General features: G+C 62.3%; 1 protein-coding gene across 3 annotated transcripts in view; it reads left to right on the forward strand.

The window, feature by feature from the left end:
* Nucleotides 1–545: 545 nt before the first annotated feature.
* Nucleotides 546–15,998, forward strand: part of SLC7A5 (solute carrier family 7 member 5) — a 34,484-nt gene continuing 19,031 nt past the window's right edge. For all 3 annotated transcript variants that reach the window (XM_007111284.3, XM_024124907.2, XM_007111283.3), the window contains exons 1-2: nt 546–1,092; nt 15,824–15,949. In XM_007111284.3, coding sequence (XP_007111346.2) covers nt 561–1,092; nt 15,824–15,949 — 658 coding nt within the window. In that variant the 5' untranslated portion in view covers nt 546–560. The remainder of the gene's footprint in view (nt 1,093–15,823; nt 15,950–15,998) is intronic.

The raw sequence follows: 15,998 nt of genomic DNA on the forward strand, positions 1-15,998 counted from the left end.
GGGGCGGGGCGCCCGCCAGCGGAACAAGCATGCCTTCTTTGAGCCCCAAAGGCGCCCCAAATCCCACCCATCCTGTGCTGTGGCCCCAGGTCGGCCGTGCTGCACCGCCCGCTCCCACACGAGCAGCGGGGTCCCCAGTGCGCGCTCGGGGCCACCGCGGGAGGGGGGGCGGGGGCGACGAGGGAGCTAGCTAGGAGGGCAAGGAGCCCAGCGTTCCACGTGCGCGGGGCGGAGCTGGGATCCCCGGAACCACCTGGGGCCCGGACCGCCCGCCATGCTCCGCGGGACACTGAGCGCTCCACGTGCGCGGGGCGGGGCCGGCCGGTGCTTCTCAACAGAGGCGGGGACCGAACCCCAGCCAGGCGAGTAAACGGCGGCGGGCAGGGCAGGGCAGGCGGCGCGGGCAGGGGGCGGGGCCTGGCGGGCGGGGCCGGCGGCGGCGTATAAAAGGCGCAGCGCGGAGCCGGTTAACGTAGCGGCCACGCCGGCAAAGCGGATTGTCTCCGTTGGGAGGCGAGCGCCCCGTGTCCGGCCCTGTCCTGCGCGGCCGGCGCGGCAGCATGGCGGGCTCGGGCCCGAAGCGGCGCGCGGCTGCGGCCCCCGCGGCGGCCGAGGAGGAGGAGCGGCAGGCGCGGGAGCGGATGCTGGCGGCGCAGCGCGCGGATTGCGCGGAGGGCGAGGGTGTGACCCTGAAGCGCAGCATCACGCTGCTCAATGGCGTGGCCATCATCGTGGGCACCATCATCGGCTCGGGCATCTTCGTGACGCCCACCGGCGTGCTCAAGGAGGCGGGCTCGCCGGGGCTGGCGCTGGTGGTTTGGGCCGTGTGCGGCGTGTTCTCCATCGTGGGCGCGCTTTGCTACGCAGAGCTCGGCACCACCATCACCAAGTCGGGCGGCGACTACGCCTACATGCTCGAGGTCTACGGCTCGCTGCCCGCCTTTCTCAAGCTCTGGATCGAGCTGCTCATCATCCGGCCCTCCTCGCAGTACATCGTGGCGCTCGTCTTCGCCACGTACTTGCTCAAGCCGCTCTTCCCCACCTGCCCGGTGCCCGAGGAAGCCGCCAAGCTCGTGGCCTGCCTCTGCGTGCGTGAGTATCGGCCCCGGGACCCCGGCGGGCGGGCGGGTGGGGGGCGCCGAGCCGAGGTCGCCGCGCGCCCGCGTCCCGGGCCCTTCCCCGCGCTCCTGGACCATCCCCACATCCCGCGGCCCCGGGCCGACCCCGCAGCTTTAGACTGAGGACACTAGCCCCGGAACCCACGTGCGTTTCATTCATTCGTTTCCTCGCCGTCTTGGGAATTCTGCAGACAGCAGTGTCCCCGCCCTGAGCCTCTGGCCGGAACTAACCTTCCCACTTAGTCCGTCCAGAGCTCTTGGAGCTGAAGCAATATCCTTACTTTCTTGCAAGGCACCCACGTGGAGTGCTTGAAATGCCAACTACCTATTTGAATTCCCAGAGCTCTTGGAGCTGAAGCAATATCCTTACTTTCTTGCAAGGCACCCACGTGGAGTGCCTGAAATGCCAACTACCTATTTGAATTCCCAAAGGAAACTCTCTTTATCGACAGAGAAATCGTAGTTTAAAAAGAAAAATACCAAAAAAAACCCCACCTCTCCTTCAAACCAGCTAATCAGGCAAGGCTGACTCATACAAAACCAATAGTAATAAGATTCTGTGTGGGCAGTGAATGAGTTGCTCGTGTAAGGCAGCAGAGTTGAGTCCCCTGAAGGTTGCCTAGTGAGTTGTAAGAGGTGCTTGGCTGAGGCTTAAATGTGTGCAGGGTGGCTTTGGGGTCCCAAACTGTGCTGAAATACAGCCATTGGGTACAGTCCAAATGTTGGTGGATAAGGTCCCAGTATGTTGGTGGAGGAGGTCCTGGTACGTTGGTGGGCTGTTTTCTGGGGGGATTTCAGGGAAAAAAAAATCATTTGTACCAAAAGCCACGCAATTTTCTTTGCTTTTTGGCTGCTGCAGTTTTACGCCTACCCCTTGGCAGACATCTAAGGAGGCTTGCAAGACGGAAGTGTCCTGCTTTCAGAGCTGCCACCTGATTTGAGGCTCTGTCTGCACCTTGACGGTGCACAGAAGTGCAGAGCTAACAGGGCTGGTTTGTGGTTTCTGTCCGAGCCCCAAGACTCAGGGGACTGTGCCATCCCTTGGAGCGGCTTCTGACCAGCAGTACCTGCTGATGCTGTTGGGATTCTGAGCGTGGCGACCAGCTTCCCGCAGAAGCTCACTGCGTGGTGGTGGTAGTGTTGAGGGGCTTTCAGAACTCTGAGGCACCCTCTGGGAAGTGGTGACCCCAGGAGACCTGAGACCCTGACAGAGCAACTACGCTGGGGGAGGGGGGCGTTTTGCCTTTGGGGGGAGTCTCAGCGATGAGGATCTCAGCTTATGAAAACCTTTGGTCCAAATCTAGGAATAGTCACAGCAACAGTCGATCTGCCTGAGGACTGGGGAACCTGTGGCTTCTGGTGGGCTTCTCAGACGATGCTTTGGGCTGAGTAAAGAAAAGCCCCAATTAAAGAATTTTAATTGTGCGATTTTCATCATTGCTAGATCTTATTTAATGTTTCGGCCCAGCACATAATGACATAATACTGCCTTTAAAGGGCCCACTTTCTAGTCTTGGAAAATGGATCCCTTACTTTCTTAAACTTTTGGGTTTAAGCAGGTAAAGGCTCAGGATGGATTCTGGAGGGGCTGTGGTGGGTACACCCTCACCAGGACTCCAGTCACCAGCGTGGAGGGTCACGTGAACAGCACCCCTTTTGGTGTGAGCTAGGGTGACGTTCTTCGCTTGTCCATCAGCCATTCTCAGCTCTTTTCCTCTGAGCTACCCATGTGAGTGTGTGGTGTGTGTGTTTGTTGCTTTTTCTGATGGAAAGGAGGTTTTCAGGAACAAAAAGGGATGTGTAGTCTGCAGGAGTGAGCGCTAGTCTAGAGCCTGCCGTGTCTAGAGGGGGACGTGGGCCTGTCCGAGGCTGGCGGAACTCGGAGCCGCTGGCCTGGGCTGCTCTCACGGGCACAGAGGAAGGTTATGGCCATCCAGGGAGGGGGCCTGAGAAGGCAGGGTGTCTTCGGGGTCTCTGAGAAGGCAGCAAAAAGCCACAGAAAGTTTCTGAGTGTTGTTCGATTATTGCACACAGGCTGGGTTCTAGAACTTCTCCTCGAGAGGAGAAAGGGCCCTCTGCATCGCATGCTTCCTGAGCCCCTCCCCGCAGGGGGCACGTGTGCCCCTGGCCCCGCAGCCCGCGCTGGTGCTTCAGGAAGAGCCCCGGGGCCTGCTCTTTGAACGGTGTATCATGGGTTCTGGAGCCACGTTCTTCTCGGTTTTGCTAGTTGATCTTTCCTGTCCCCTGGTCTCACCCCAGGACAGCTCCTTTCTGCTTATTGTGACTCAGGTTGGTTTTGGTGCTTAGAATGATCCTGCTGACAGTATAAACGGGGGAGGGGAGGAGTCCCTTTTCTGGTAGGTCTGACGAAATGGGGCCCTTTCATGGCGTGGCCCTGGTGTTTCCATGTTTTTAACGAGTCATGAAGGTGAGAGAGAGACACGAGCTCCGTAACTCTTTGCCGATGGCCCCGGGAGTTTGGCGTGAGTCTAGGTTTGCACGGGCTACTTATCACTTAGCGAAAACTTGGTAGCGTTTGTTTGAGATTCAGGTGACACTGGGTTTTTTCTTTGTGACAGAAGTCACTCGGGAGAGGTGAGGTTCTTGCCTGGCCCGGTTTTCGTCTGCAATTTCTCTAGCCTTCCTGGCCGCCTCTCTCTGTGATGGGTCCAGGGGGGTCTGGAGAGGCTGGACGAGGCATACACAGAGAGGAGCTGCCCCGGGCAGGTACCTGGGAGCCGTTGTGGTTCAGAAACAGCTGCGACCTAACTGAGTCCTTTATCTCATGGAGAAGCTCCTAGGAGAAGGGGTCTGAACGGGCTCCCATCTCCCTCTGCTGGATCGGGGCCTGTCCGAGTTGTTGTGGTCACTCCTGCCCAGGACACGTGGGTGTCAGGGAGGTGGCTGCAGACCGGGTCGCCCGCCCTTCTCCCTCTCCCACCGGGGAGGACGGCCACCGGACCCCCTACTTGTCGTGCACATGATCCATCCATCTTGTAGAACCTGGCAGGTCTGCTGGTGGCCAAGAGTGGGACTCTGCGTCCCCTTCCAGCTTGGTGGCCCTTGGTGTGGGCTGGAAAGCCCTTCCTTCCTGCCTTCTCACAGGGGACAGACCGGGTTGCCAAGGCTCCCCTAGAGTGAGCTGCCCCCCCCCCCGCCCACTGTCACCCTTACTCGGGCAAACCTGCGTGGAGTAGGGGCAGGGGGTCCTCAGCCGTTGTTCCTCTAGGGACCCGTGACCTGAGATATTTTCCACTGGTGTCAGGTAAAGAGCCTGCGTTCTGCACGTGGACAGACCCGGGTTCCGATGTGAGAAATTCGCGGGACCTCCTAGCCTCAGTTTCCACATCTGTGACATGGGGGTTCAGGGTGGGTGTTTGTGAGGACCCTCAGCCGCTGTGTGTCTAACGAGCATGGCACCCAGGGACCCCCTCCCCTAGAGTGAGCTGCCCCCCCCCCGCCCACTGTCACCCTTACTCGGGCAAACCTGCGTGGAGTAGGGGCAGGGGGTCCTCAGCCGTTGTTCCTCTAGGGACCCGTGACCTGAGATATTTTCCACTGGTGTCAGGTAAAGAGCCTGCGTTCTGCACGTGGACAGACCCGGGTTCCGATGTGAGAAATTCGCGGGACCTCCTAGCCTCAGTTTCCACATCTGTGACATGGGGGTTCAGGGTGGGTGTTTGTGAGGACCCTCAGCCGCTGTGTGTCTAACGAGCATGGCACCCAGGGACCCCAGTCACACGGTGGCTGTGATTGCTCTCAGCAGTGCCCTCCTTCTGGCGTTCGCCCTTGACCTCTTGAGCCGCCCTGCAGACTGCTCTCCTCCCCTCTATTAGCGGAAAGAAGGAAGGAGAGCATTGGAGAGGAGGAGGGAAGGCCAGGGTCTCCCGTCAGGGGCCGAGCGGAGCTGCCCATCGCACGGATGGCACCGCGGCCCTGCCTGGGGGGCGGCCCGCCCAGGGCTGGGGCACAGCTGTCCCCCGCAGGGGAGGGTGCAGGTGAGGCAGGGGTTTGGTGGCCGGGGGTGAGCCGTGGCCAGCTGGCTCCAGGCTAAGTTGGTCGGTTGGGGTCGCGAGCCGAAGGGGGTGGGGTGTGGCAGCACACCCTCTCCCCCAGGCTTCCCGGTGCGGCCCCCCTCCTGGCGTGTCCACCGCTGTGTCCCCGGGCCTCAAACCGGGCCTGTCGCAGCGAGGCCGGCACACAGCCCGAGCCCGGCTCAGGGTGTCTGGACGCCTGCCAGCCGCCCGGCCCGAGCCCCTCGCCACGTGAAGCAGAGGCTTCTGGGTGTTTCCAAGGAGCTGGCAACCCCAGAATCGCGAGCTGTGAGCTGAGTGTAGACGACAGCATGGTAATTAGCCCTGAAATCCGACTTCCTGGGCCAGACATGAAAGCGCTCGAGCTCGAGTCACGGGGCGTGGCGGGTACTTCACGGAGCGAGCGCGTGACTGAGGGAGGGCATTTCTGGCCCTTCTCCCCTGGGTCACGGACCCCTTTGATGATCCCGTGGAATGTGCAGACCCTGCTCAGAGGGGTCCACCCTGCTCGTTCGCCCCAGACTCGCGGTGAGAGCTTCCCAGAACCCCGGGGCCCCGTCCGGGTTGGGAGCCCCCTCGCCCCCCAAGGGCGGTGCCCCCGTCACGGCATAAACGGCCCAGGCTCTGAAATCAGTGCCGTCAGCCCACTTTACAGCCAGGGGGACTGCGGCGCCCCCCCGCCCCCGGAGCCGCCTCTGTCATCGGCGTGCGGACACGGCCGTGCCCGCACTGAGGGTGTCAGGCGTCCGGGACAGCGGCGGTCGCCATGTCCAGGCGCCCGCCCGTCAGGGGCACACACTAGTGGATCTGAGGTGTGTGCGTGTCCTGGGCTCTCCGGGAAGCACTGCCCCCGCACTGTGGGGGAGTCGGACCCCTTAGAGGGAACCATCTAGAAAAACCTCCATCTTCCTCTCAGCACTTTGCAAACGAGCTTCCAGGGCAGGGGGGCTGAGAGCTGCCCCAGGGGTCCCGACAGCTGCCCCAGGGGTCCCGACAGCTGCCCCAGGGGTCCCATCTGCCCAGTGGCCACGGGCCCTGTCCCGTGCCCACGCCGGCCTCCAGTTCCCGTCCTCTCCTTCGGTGACTCACAGCAGGTGCCGGGGACCGGGGGGCACGTGACTCCACACCCCCAGTCAGGGTGACCTTCCCGGGCCCTTGTCTGGATTACCGGCTGGGGGAGCTGCCCAGAGCACACCTGTCCCCGCCAACGGGCCTTGCCCTGTCCTCTCCCCCTAGCAGGCCCACTGCCCAGTCCAGCAGCTTCTTGGCTCCATGGTTGGGGTCCCATGTGCATCCTGGCAGGACTTCCCCACCCGGCTCTTTCCTCAGTCCTGGCAGGATCCTGAGTTCTTGCCCGGGAGGGTGGGCTGACCGGGCAGCGGAGGGAGGGGTGTGGTTTTACCCCCACGCCTGTCCGTCCAGACCTGCCTTCAGGCGGGGCGTTCTCTGGGCTGCGCCCCCCTCCCCCCGCGGGATGTGCCTGCCCTCTGAAGCCTCCAGCGTGATGCAGGGAACCCAATCTGCCCTCTGAGTCACCCTGACCTTGGCTGCTGGCTGACAGCCTGATCGTCTGTGAGTCGCCCCGAGTGTAGCCAGTACAGAACCGAGGCCTCTGCCCAAGACATGGGCCCGTGGCCCACGGTAACCCCGTGGCCACCCAGCGATTTGTCCCTGTCCACGTGAGCTGCCCAAGGCCGGGACGGGGGTCAGCCCTCGGCATGGACGCTGGCTGCAGGGCTGTGTCCTCACCTGGTCCCCTCCTGGGGCACCCTGTCAGCCTGAGTCAGCTGGCAGGCCTGCGAGGGCCCCGGCTCTGGCTCTCGGCTGCGTGACCCGGGGCCTGGGTGCCGGGCCTCGCGGGGCCTGTGTTTCAGAGCCCGGAGAGCGGCGGCTTGGTCACGTTGTGCCTGCAGAGGGCGTGTGATTTGCCGGCCCATCGCGGCAGGGGTCCGGTGTCGGAGGGACTGTCGAGGAAGGCAGCACGCCGGAGCAGGTGTGCCTGGCACAGCGGCAGGTGGAGGGGCCCTGGCTGGGCGCCCCACGCGGCAGCAACCACGTGTTACCGGCCGCGGTGTCAGGCCCCTTCGGAGCTGAGGGAAAGGACCAGGCGGGGGTGGGGTGAGGGCGGCCGGCGGGGGGCGTGGGGAGAGAAGTTGCCCCCAGGCGGCCTGTTCCGGGAGGGGCTGACAGCTTGGGCTGAGGGGCCGGGTTTGCGGGTCTGGGCGGGGAGGGAAGGTCACCAGAGCCCGGTTATGAGCACTTATTCCTGGGTCGGGGGGTTGGGGGGCCAGCTCACCTGCTGAGGCACAGCGGGTCATCGAGGGTCCACGGCTGGCCTCATCCCAGGTGACCAGGGATGGCGCTCTGGCCGTGTGGGGAGAGACTCTCAGCCCAGGCTGTTGTCCAGGGTCGTGGGGTTCTGAAGCCAGCCCTGCCAGGCCCCCCCCCGCCACCGCGACAGCCTGCTTCTGTGCCCCCCACCCAGCTGTCCCCTCCCCTTCCAGGGTGTCAGTAGACACGTGTTCCTGGTGGGTGGGGCCCTGTGGGACTTGCCCTGGTTGGTGGGTCTCTTCCTTGGCTGCACCTTGGACCACGTGGTCGGGAGGACTGACGCCCAGGCCCTCCCAGGCAGAGCTAGGTCCGTAAGAGTGCACACGGTGTGTGCTGGGGGAGCGGGGGGGTGGAGCCTGTCACAGGCAGCCGGGGTTGAAGACCCCAGTCGAGTGGCCAGAACGTGGGAGTGGGACTTAGGAGGCCTGGGCGTCCTCACCCCACTCCCCTGGCGACTGCTGTGTGACTTCCGGCAAGTCGGACAACCTCTCTGAGCTCCATTGACCCCAACTAGCAAATGAGGGGGCTGGGTGGATGCTGCAGTGTCCTCTCACCCTCAGATGCTGCAGCAGGTTTGGGTGAGGGGGGTGGATTCCAGACCCCAGAGGTGCGAGCCAGGGATGGAGACTAACCACGGAGTCCCCTGCACACACAGCCTCGGCCGTCCTCAGCACGTCTTCACTCGGCAGGCGTGCCAGTCGGCGTGTCTGCATGTTAAAACGCACCCGTGGGGCCAGCAGCCGTATTCCTATTTAGCTGATGAGGAAACAGAGGCTCAGACCCGCTGAATAACCTGCCCAAGGTCACACAGCATGTTAGAAATCAGGGCCAGCTTGGAGGGGGGCTCCCTCCTATGGGTACTGGCTGTCCTTGGGGCCGGGGTTGGAGGCGGGGGGACCTTTGGGAACCTCTGTATTCTGCAGGGCTCTGCTTCAGAAGAACCCAAAAAAGTGAGACTTGTGGGGTTTCTGCTAACTTCAGGGCTCGGGTGTCAGCAGATCTCAGAGTGAACTGAATCTGCCTTTTTCTGGTGTGTTTTGTTTATTATTATTCTTTTTTAAAATTTATTTATTTCTTTTTGGTTTTGGCTGTGTTTCGGTCTTCGTTGCCGCGCGGGGGCTGCTCTTCGTTGCAGTGCACAGGCTGCTCGTTGCGGTGGCTTCTCTTGTTGCGGAGCACGGGCTCTAGGTGCGTGGGCTTCAGTAGTTGTGGCTCGCGGGCTCTAGAGCGCAGGCTCAGTAGTTGTGGCGCACGGGCTTAGTTGCTCCGTAGCATGTGGGATCCTCCCGGACCAGGGCTCGAACCCGTGTCCCCTGCCTTGGCAGGCAGACTCCCAACCACTGCGCCACCGGGGAAGCCCTGGGGTGTTTTGAAATGAAGTGTCAGCCCTGTTCCTGATGCGCGCTGAGACCCCCACCACCAAGCAGGGGGAGCTCTGTGGCCGGGCGTCGCCCAGCCCCGGTTAAAAATGGAAAACGTGAAACACGTTCCAGGGCTGGTCGCATTTGAAAATGTGACTCAGCCTGTTCGCAATTCTTTCTGCAGGAAATCAGTGGCTCGACGAGGGCGGGGGCGTTCGAGGGGCATCGTCCCGACTGCACAGAGGTGTCGCGTCCGTTTGCTCCGGCGGCCGCTGCCTCTCTCTGTGGAGGTCAGACACTGGAACTGGAGCCCTTGGTCCCACCTGAGCAGCCCCTGCCCCTGAGAATTCCTTCATTTTCTTTCAGTTTTCCAGATTCTCTGGAGGCTCCGATCTGGAGTGGCCGGTGGTGGGGTCCTGGGTGGGTCCGGAGCCGGACTGTCACCCTGAGCGGGCTCTGTACTTGAGCGCGCCTGGAAGCGAGGTCGGCCTTCTCAGATGTTTGGGGTACAGTTGGGTCCTGTGCGTGCACTCTCTTAGAGCCAGTAAAGGTGAATTACACGTCGAGAAGTCACCCACTGGTTCTCCCTGAACTGTCAGAAAATGCAGGTTCTTGGGCCTGCCCAGTCAGACGCTCTGGGTTGCGGGGACCTGTTTTACGAGGTCCTCAGGGACTCTGATACGCTCCAGGGTGGGAGACCTATCTGTTATTAGGAGGCAGCAGAGTTAGGGCAGGAAGGGAAGATGCTGGGTTGTGGAGACACAGGCCATCATGGGGGCCAGGCCTGGGGTGGAGGGGCCTCTCACCAAGCCCAGTGGGTATCTGGGTGTCCAGGACCAGAGCGGAGGCCCCGACGCACCGACCGCCCACCGTGAACCCTGGGTCCCCGTGTGCTGGGCGGTTCTGGACAGTAGAGTAAAGGCAGGACAAGAGCGCCAGAGCGACTGGATGTTTTGTCGGTGGTCACCCCCGCTGCTGGCCACTCTGCCAGCCACCTGGGTCACGCAAGCCCAGGGTTTCACTGGCCCCAGTCGAGGAGCCTCGGCCCTCCTGCAGCCAGGGCTCCGGGTCCAGGTGCCCAGCGAGTGCTGCTATTTGGCGGGTAGAGGCTCCGGACGGCAGGTGGGCTGGCCGCCTGGGCCCAGGGCTCGTCCGGCCTCAGTCGCCTTAGTCAGCTGCTGCTGTTCTCTGGCCCCGTGACAGCTGCTGCCCCCAAGAGACCGGGCTGGCCCGGCTTCCTGCAACACGCCCAGCCTGCCAGCCACTTCCTCTCCTGTCTCGGGGGCCGCCGGGGACCTGCCAGCAGAGCTGCGGCTGAAACGGTGCTCCTCTGCCTGGCATCTTGGCCCCTCCCACCTGTGTGGGATGGCAGTTACTGCTGGGCCTCAGACTGTCTTTGTCTCAAGTATTGGCCCTTTTTGTTAAGCGTCCTAAAGCCACGTGCAGAGAGCACCTTTTTCAGAGGCTCATTTGAGGAGGCCACTGGCGGCTTCGTAGGACTCACTTGGTAGTGAGGTTCTAGGCTCTGGGGCTCTGACCCGTGGACCCTGGATGAAGCCCAAGTGATACCTGCACTCCCCTTTCCATCCTGGAGGCACGGTCCCTGCAGACACTGGGCCGGGGACGAGGGAGGGTCCACGGCTGCAGCCCCATCAGAGACATGGGGACAGTAGATGGGTTTTCTGATGAGTGGGGGCCCAGCCAGTCCCCAGAGGCTTTGGCTTCAGGTGGTTCTGTTGGCCTCGGTCATGACCTTGTCTGGTGTGTTGGTCCTCGAGTCAGCAGACGGGGTGAGGGTGAGGGGACCCCCGGGAGGGCCAAGGGCCCTGAGTGATGGAGAGCATGCAGCAGGTGCTTATACTTGGCCCTCGTTGCCGGGGTTGTTGACGATTTTGTTACTGGCACCCACACAACCCAGGGGCAGCCCTGGTCGCCGGGCGTGATAAATCCCATCAGGCTGTTACCCCCTGTCAGAGAGAGAAGTGGATTTGGGTGTGTGGTTTTTTTGGTTTTTTTTTTACCTTTAAAAATTTTTTATTTCATTTTCGAGTATAGCTGATTAACAATGTTGTGTTGGTTTCAGATGTACAGCAAAGTGACTCAGTTATACATGTACCCATATCTATTCTTTCTCAAATTCTTTTCCCATTTAGGTTGTTACAGAATATTGAGCAGAGTTCCCTGGTGGTCCAGCGGTTACGACTCCGCGCTTCCAGTGCAGGGGGTGCAGGTTCGGGGGACTAAGATTTGGGTGTGTTTTTTGTATTTTGTTTTGTTTTGTTTTTGGTGTTTTTTAAATTTATTTATTTATTTATATTTGGCTGTGTTGGGTCTTCGTTGCTGCGCGAGGGCTTCTCTAGTTGCGGCGAGCGGGGGCCACTCTTCATCGCGGTGCGCGGGCCTCTCACTGTCGCGGCCTCTCTCGTTGCGGAGCACAGGCTCCAGACGCGCAGGCTCAGTAGTTGGGGCTCACGGGCCCAGTTGCTCCGCGGCACGTGGGATCCTCCCAGACCAGGGCTCGAACCCGTGTCCTCTGCACTGGCAGGCGGACTCGCAACCGCTGCGCCACCAGGGAAGCCCCTGTTTTGGTGTTTTTAAATGAAAACAGGCCCCCTTGCATTTCAAGCCCTCCCTTGCGAGTGAGACAGCCAGCCGGCTGCGCAGCATGTACCAGGGGGCTGGGAGGCTGGCCCGCAGTGGCTGACAGCTGACGGCAGCCTATGTGTGAAGAGTTGTCATCGGCGGTGGACCCTGGGGCCTGGAGAGTGAGATAACCGGTCAGGCCGGGGTGAGAGGTCACGCCAGGCGAGGCCGGGCAGGAGCCTTTGGGAGCTGCTCAGATAAGCACCCTCCCGGAGGCTGGTGGCACCCGTCCCGTTTGTACGCTGGTGGGCGGAGCAGCGGCAGCTCCCCGCCGGCCACCCTGTGCTCAGGGTCTGGGAGGGTCCCGGAGGCGCTACCCAAGGGGGTCCTGAGAAATAACAGATGGGGGGGCTGCCGTGCATCCCCGAGCCCGTGGGCCAGCGCCTGTCCTCGGCCCGGGTGGTCCCCTGGGCACGTGTGGCCCTTGCGGTCTGCAGACAGGACTCTGAACTCAAGCCGCCTGGTCAGCCAGGCCGCAGCTGGAGTTGGCGCTCATGGCCCGGCTCTCAGTGTGACCAGCTGTCCCCAGGGCCACGGGGTGAGGGCAGCCCAGGAGGCCAGCCAGGGGTTCTCCCTCCCCCACTGGGCAGCGCTTCCTGCTGTCTCGGGCACGAGGATGGGGTACGGGTGGAGCGCCTGGGGTGGGGGGCGGTGGACCAGGGTGTGAGTGCGAGTTCGTGGGTCCGCTGGCAGAGGAACGGCGACTTTGCTGAGGGTGGCGGGCCCTCCAGCACAGCCCCGGGGCCCCGGGCTCATTTGCGAGGTGGAGCTGGGGCGCCCCTGCAGGCCAGCTAGGTGGCCGTGCCACAGCAGGACGAGGGCGGGACAGGCAGAGCCCTGAAGGGCGGGCTTCCCGCTGGGCCCCGCCTTCTGCACGCAGCCGCTGCCTGTCCTCTCCGGAGGCCACTGGGCTCTATCTCCCCGGCCCCAGCTGTTGCGGGGTGCTTATCTGGGGGTGCTGGCACGGGGAACCCCAGCAGCCCGCCTGCGGGTGCCCTGGGGTAGACCGTCCCCCACTGCCGCGCAGCAGCAGACCCTTGTGTGACCCCCGGAGCCTCTCGTGTCCCTGTCACCCCCCTCCATCCTGCGGCTGTGGAGGCTGAGGCTCTGAAGGGTCAGGCACCTTGTGCAGGTGATGGGGCCTAAAAGCAGTGGAGCCGAGAGGCAAATCCAGCCTCCCAGACAGCCTCCCAGCACTGCTTTCCTTAAGGCTAAGAGACACGGGTCCTGGTGAATCCCCTTATTTACTTTAGATTCTATTTCATTTCAGACTTTTTTAGAAAGGACACTAGGGAGTATAATAAAGCGTTTGTTTACTCATCAGCTGAAGGCAGTGGACATTAAAGTTTCATCATATGTTTCAGTTCTTCTTTCTATGAAAGAAACGAATATTACAAAGTCCGCTTTGTTCTGGGATCCAGCCCATCCCCTCCCTACTGCAGACGGCCAGCCCGGTCTTGCCTGTCCACTCTCTGACACGGAGCTGAGCTCAGGCAGCAGTACCCTGTGTCCACAGGGGCTGGGACACCTGCCGGCGGGGCTCCACTCCGCACGGGCAGGGTGGCACCCCGTGTTCCTGAAGGGGAGGGCCTGGGGTCGGTAGAGGAGGGGCCCTGGGCCTCGGTCCGTCGCGCCCCCACTGACCACCGCGGTGGGACGGCCCTGGGGCTGGGGCTCGGGGCCGGCCCCACCCCCTTCCTGTATCCTCCGAGTCCTTATCTGTGAGGTGGGGAGAGGTGCCCCTGCTCCCCTTGGGGTGCGGACCCCAAATGGGGTGAGTCAAACCAGCTGAGTCGTGCAGCGGTGACGGCGAGGGCAGCTGGGCCGGGCTGGCGGCGGGAAGAGCCACCTCCCCGTGTGTGGCTTGGCCATGGCTCTCCCCACTTCCTGCCCGGTATGAATGGAGGAGCGTGATGCAATCTCTCAGCCTCTTGGCGCATCCGGAAGGCACGGCCTCAGGGCTGTCACATTCCCCATAATGTGCGACTGTCCCGGAGGAGCCCCCTCCCCGCCTTACTGTGCACGGGCTCCCTGGGGCCGGTGGTGGGAAAGAACCTGGGTTGCCCTCCACGGCCCCCTCACCCTGGGTCCCAGCCACGTGGCAGGCGGCACCAGCCTGGATGCCCAGGAGAAGGGAATTCTGCTGTTCAACCCCCGCCCCCGCCCCCACCCCCGCCCTGGCGGTGGGAGGTCAGACGGGCCTCAGAGATCTGGGTCTGCCCCTGGCACCGTGTACAGGGGTCGCCTCTGAGCCTCTGTTTCCTCTTCTGTGCTGGGAATGGCAGTGCTGATGTACTTAACACGGGACAGCTGTCTCCGCATTGGTCCCGAGGGCCCGGACTGAGAGTGTGTCCACCCCAGAGCCACACGGTGAAGGTCACTGGTGCTATTTGTCCCTTGCACACGTCAGCCCCCTCATCTGAGCCGGGGCTCAGCTCCTGCTGCTGGAGATGGCTTCAGGCTGTGACATGGATACTTTGTCCCCACGTTCTCACAGCCTCGTGTAAGCCCCACCACCCTGAGGCAGCTCATTTTACCACGAGCCTCTGACAGGTGCAGACTCGGCCAGGGTCCCCACGAGTGAGGGCCACTCCAGGTCCATTTGTGACAGCTCTTTGCCTTCATATCTGATCTGGGAACATCTGAGGGTTTCAGCTTAGGAGCAGCAGCCAAAAGCAACTGGTTTTGTTTGTTTTTTTGCTGTACGCGGGCCTCTCACCGCTGTGGCCTCTCCCGTCGCGGAGCAGAGGCTCCGGACGCGCAGGCTCAGCGGCCACGGCTCACGGGCCCAGCCGCTCCACGGCATGTGGGATCTTCCCGGACCGGGGGCACGAACCCGCGTCCCCTGCATCGGCAGGCGGACTCTCAACCACTGCGCCACCAGGGAAGCCCAAGCAACTGGTTTTGAAACAGTTTTCAACCTGAACTTTCTGAGGGCATAGCAAACAGTCTTGGTCAGCCGCTGCATCAGCCAGGCTTAGAGCAGCAAAGAGAAAGTGATGGGGGAGGGTGGTATTTGGGTATCGGTTAATTTCCAGAAAAGATAAGCCTGGGCTGGGGTGTAGTGTGGGGCCCCGGTCCTAACCAGAGCTCAGGGGGCCATTTCCTGTTTTTCTTGCACCTGAACGGTCAGGTCTCGTCTAGTTAATTAGCGTGGATTTATTTCTTTGTGGCCTTTCCCTCACATTGTAAAAGTACATGTAATTGATTGAGCTGGGGGAAGAAGCCACGTGGCATCTGCCAGCCCGGGGTTGGTTCTGTCTGGAGCAGAAGCCCGGTCCAGACTTTCTCACCCACCGCACCCCTTGGGAAAAGCCGGTGTGTGCGGGGCGTGGTGGACAGACGCCCTTCCCTTGGGTCCAGACGCCCTTCCCTTGGGTCCAGGTGCCCTTCCCTTGGGTCCAGGCTGTGCTGGTTAATGTTTGACCGCGGGCCTGCCGAGAATAAAAGGCCCCACTTGCGCCCCGGCCATCTCCCGGGTAGCTGGCGTCAGCAGTGGCGTGGGCGCTGGAGCGCTGGCCTCACGGCGTGCGTGTTTCCACGTGGGACTTGGAGTAGGAAGGCACGGGTGTTGCGTGTTGGTTTGTTGCCTTTGTTTTAATCTGATTTTGTTCTGTGGTGCGTTTGCAGAGCGGCTGCTCGCGAGGTCCCTGAACACTAAGTGCTGCCTCCACCTCTGCTCGGGACCTGGAGGGGTCTCCCCGGGGTCCCAGGCGGGGCCCGCGTGTGTCGGCGCATTTGGGGAGCCTGGCTTAGCTGCCCCCCTGCCGTGTCCCCTCCCCCTCCCCGTGGCGGTGACTGGCGTGGAGTTTGGGTCTTTAGTATCGGCTGTGACACCAGCCGCAGAGTTGGCGCTCGTTGGCTCTTCTCACCACTAGGACCCCCGGGCTGCGCATCTCCTTCAGCCCCCGTGGACGCCCCCCCCCGGGCTTGTCAGGCTGATGCTGCACCCCGTGTCCCTGTGGGATCCTACGAGGACCCTCTGAAGGGAGGGTTCCCACCTTGAGAAGTTTGGGTGCCTGTGGGAGAGCCTGACACTTGTGCTGAAGCGTCAGGTGGGAGCAGAAAGGTGACTGAGCACCCCCCCCCCAGGTGGCAGTTTGTGCGTTCAACCCGCTCTGAGCGCGATGCTCTCCTCGAGGGCTCCTGCAGGAGGGACTCAGGTGGCCGAGAGGCGTTGAAATTCATTCATTAGGACAAAAAGGCCTTTTTGGCAGCCTGGGGGCACCCGGGCTCACAGCTGCCTCTCAGCCTGTGACCTCAGGGCTGGGGTTCTCCCCGCCAGGCCCTCTGCCCGCGTTTCCGCGGGACTCACTCGCTGCCCCTGTCTCCACAGTACTGCTCACGGCCGTCAACTGTTACAGCGTGAAGGCCGCCACCCGCGTGCAGGACGCCTTCGCCGCGGCCAAACTGCTGGCGCTGGCCTTGATCATCCTGCTCGGCTTCATCCAGATCGGGAAGGGTGAGTGCAGCCCCTGGGGTCTCCCAGCTGTCCCGGGAGGCCCTGCTGA

The sequence above is a fragment of the Physeter macrocephalus genome, unplaced genomic scaffold (genome assembly GCF_002837175.3).
Source record: "Physeter macrocephalus isolate SW-GA unplaced genomic scaffold, ASM283717v5 random_549, whole genome shotgun sequence".
NCBI lineage: Eukaryota > Metazoa > Chordata > Mammalia > Artiodactyla > Physeteridae > Physeter > Physeter macrocephalus.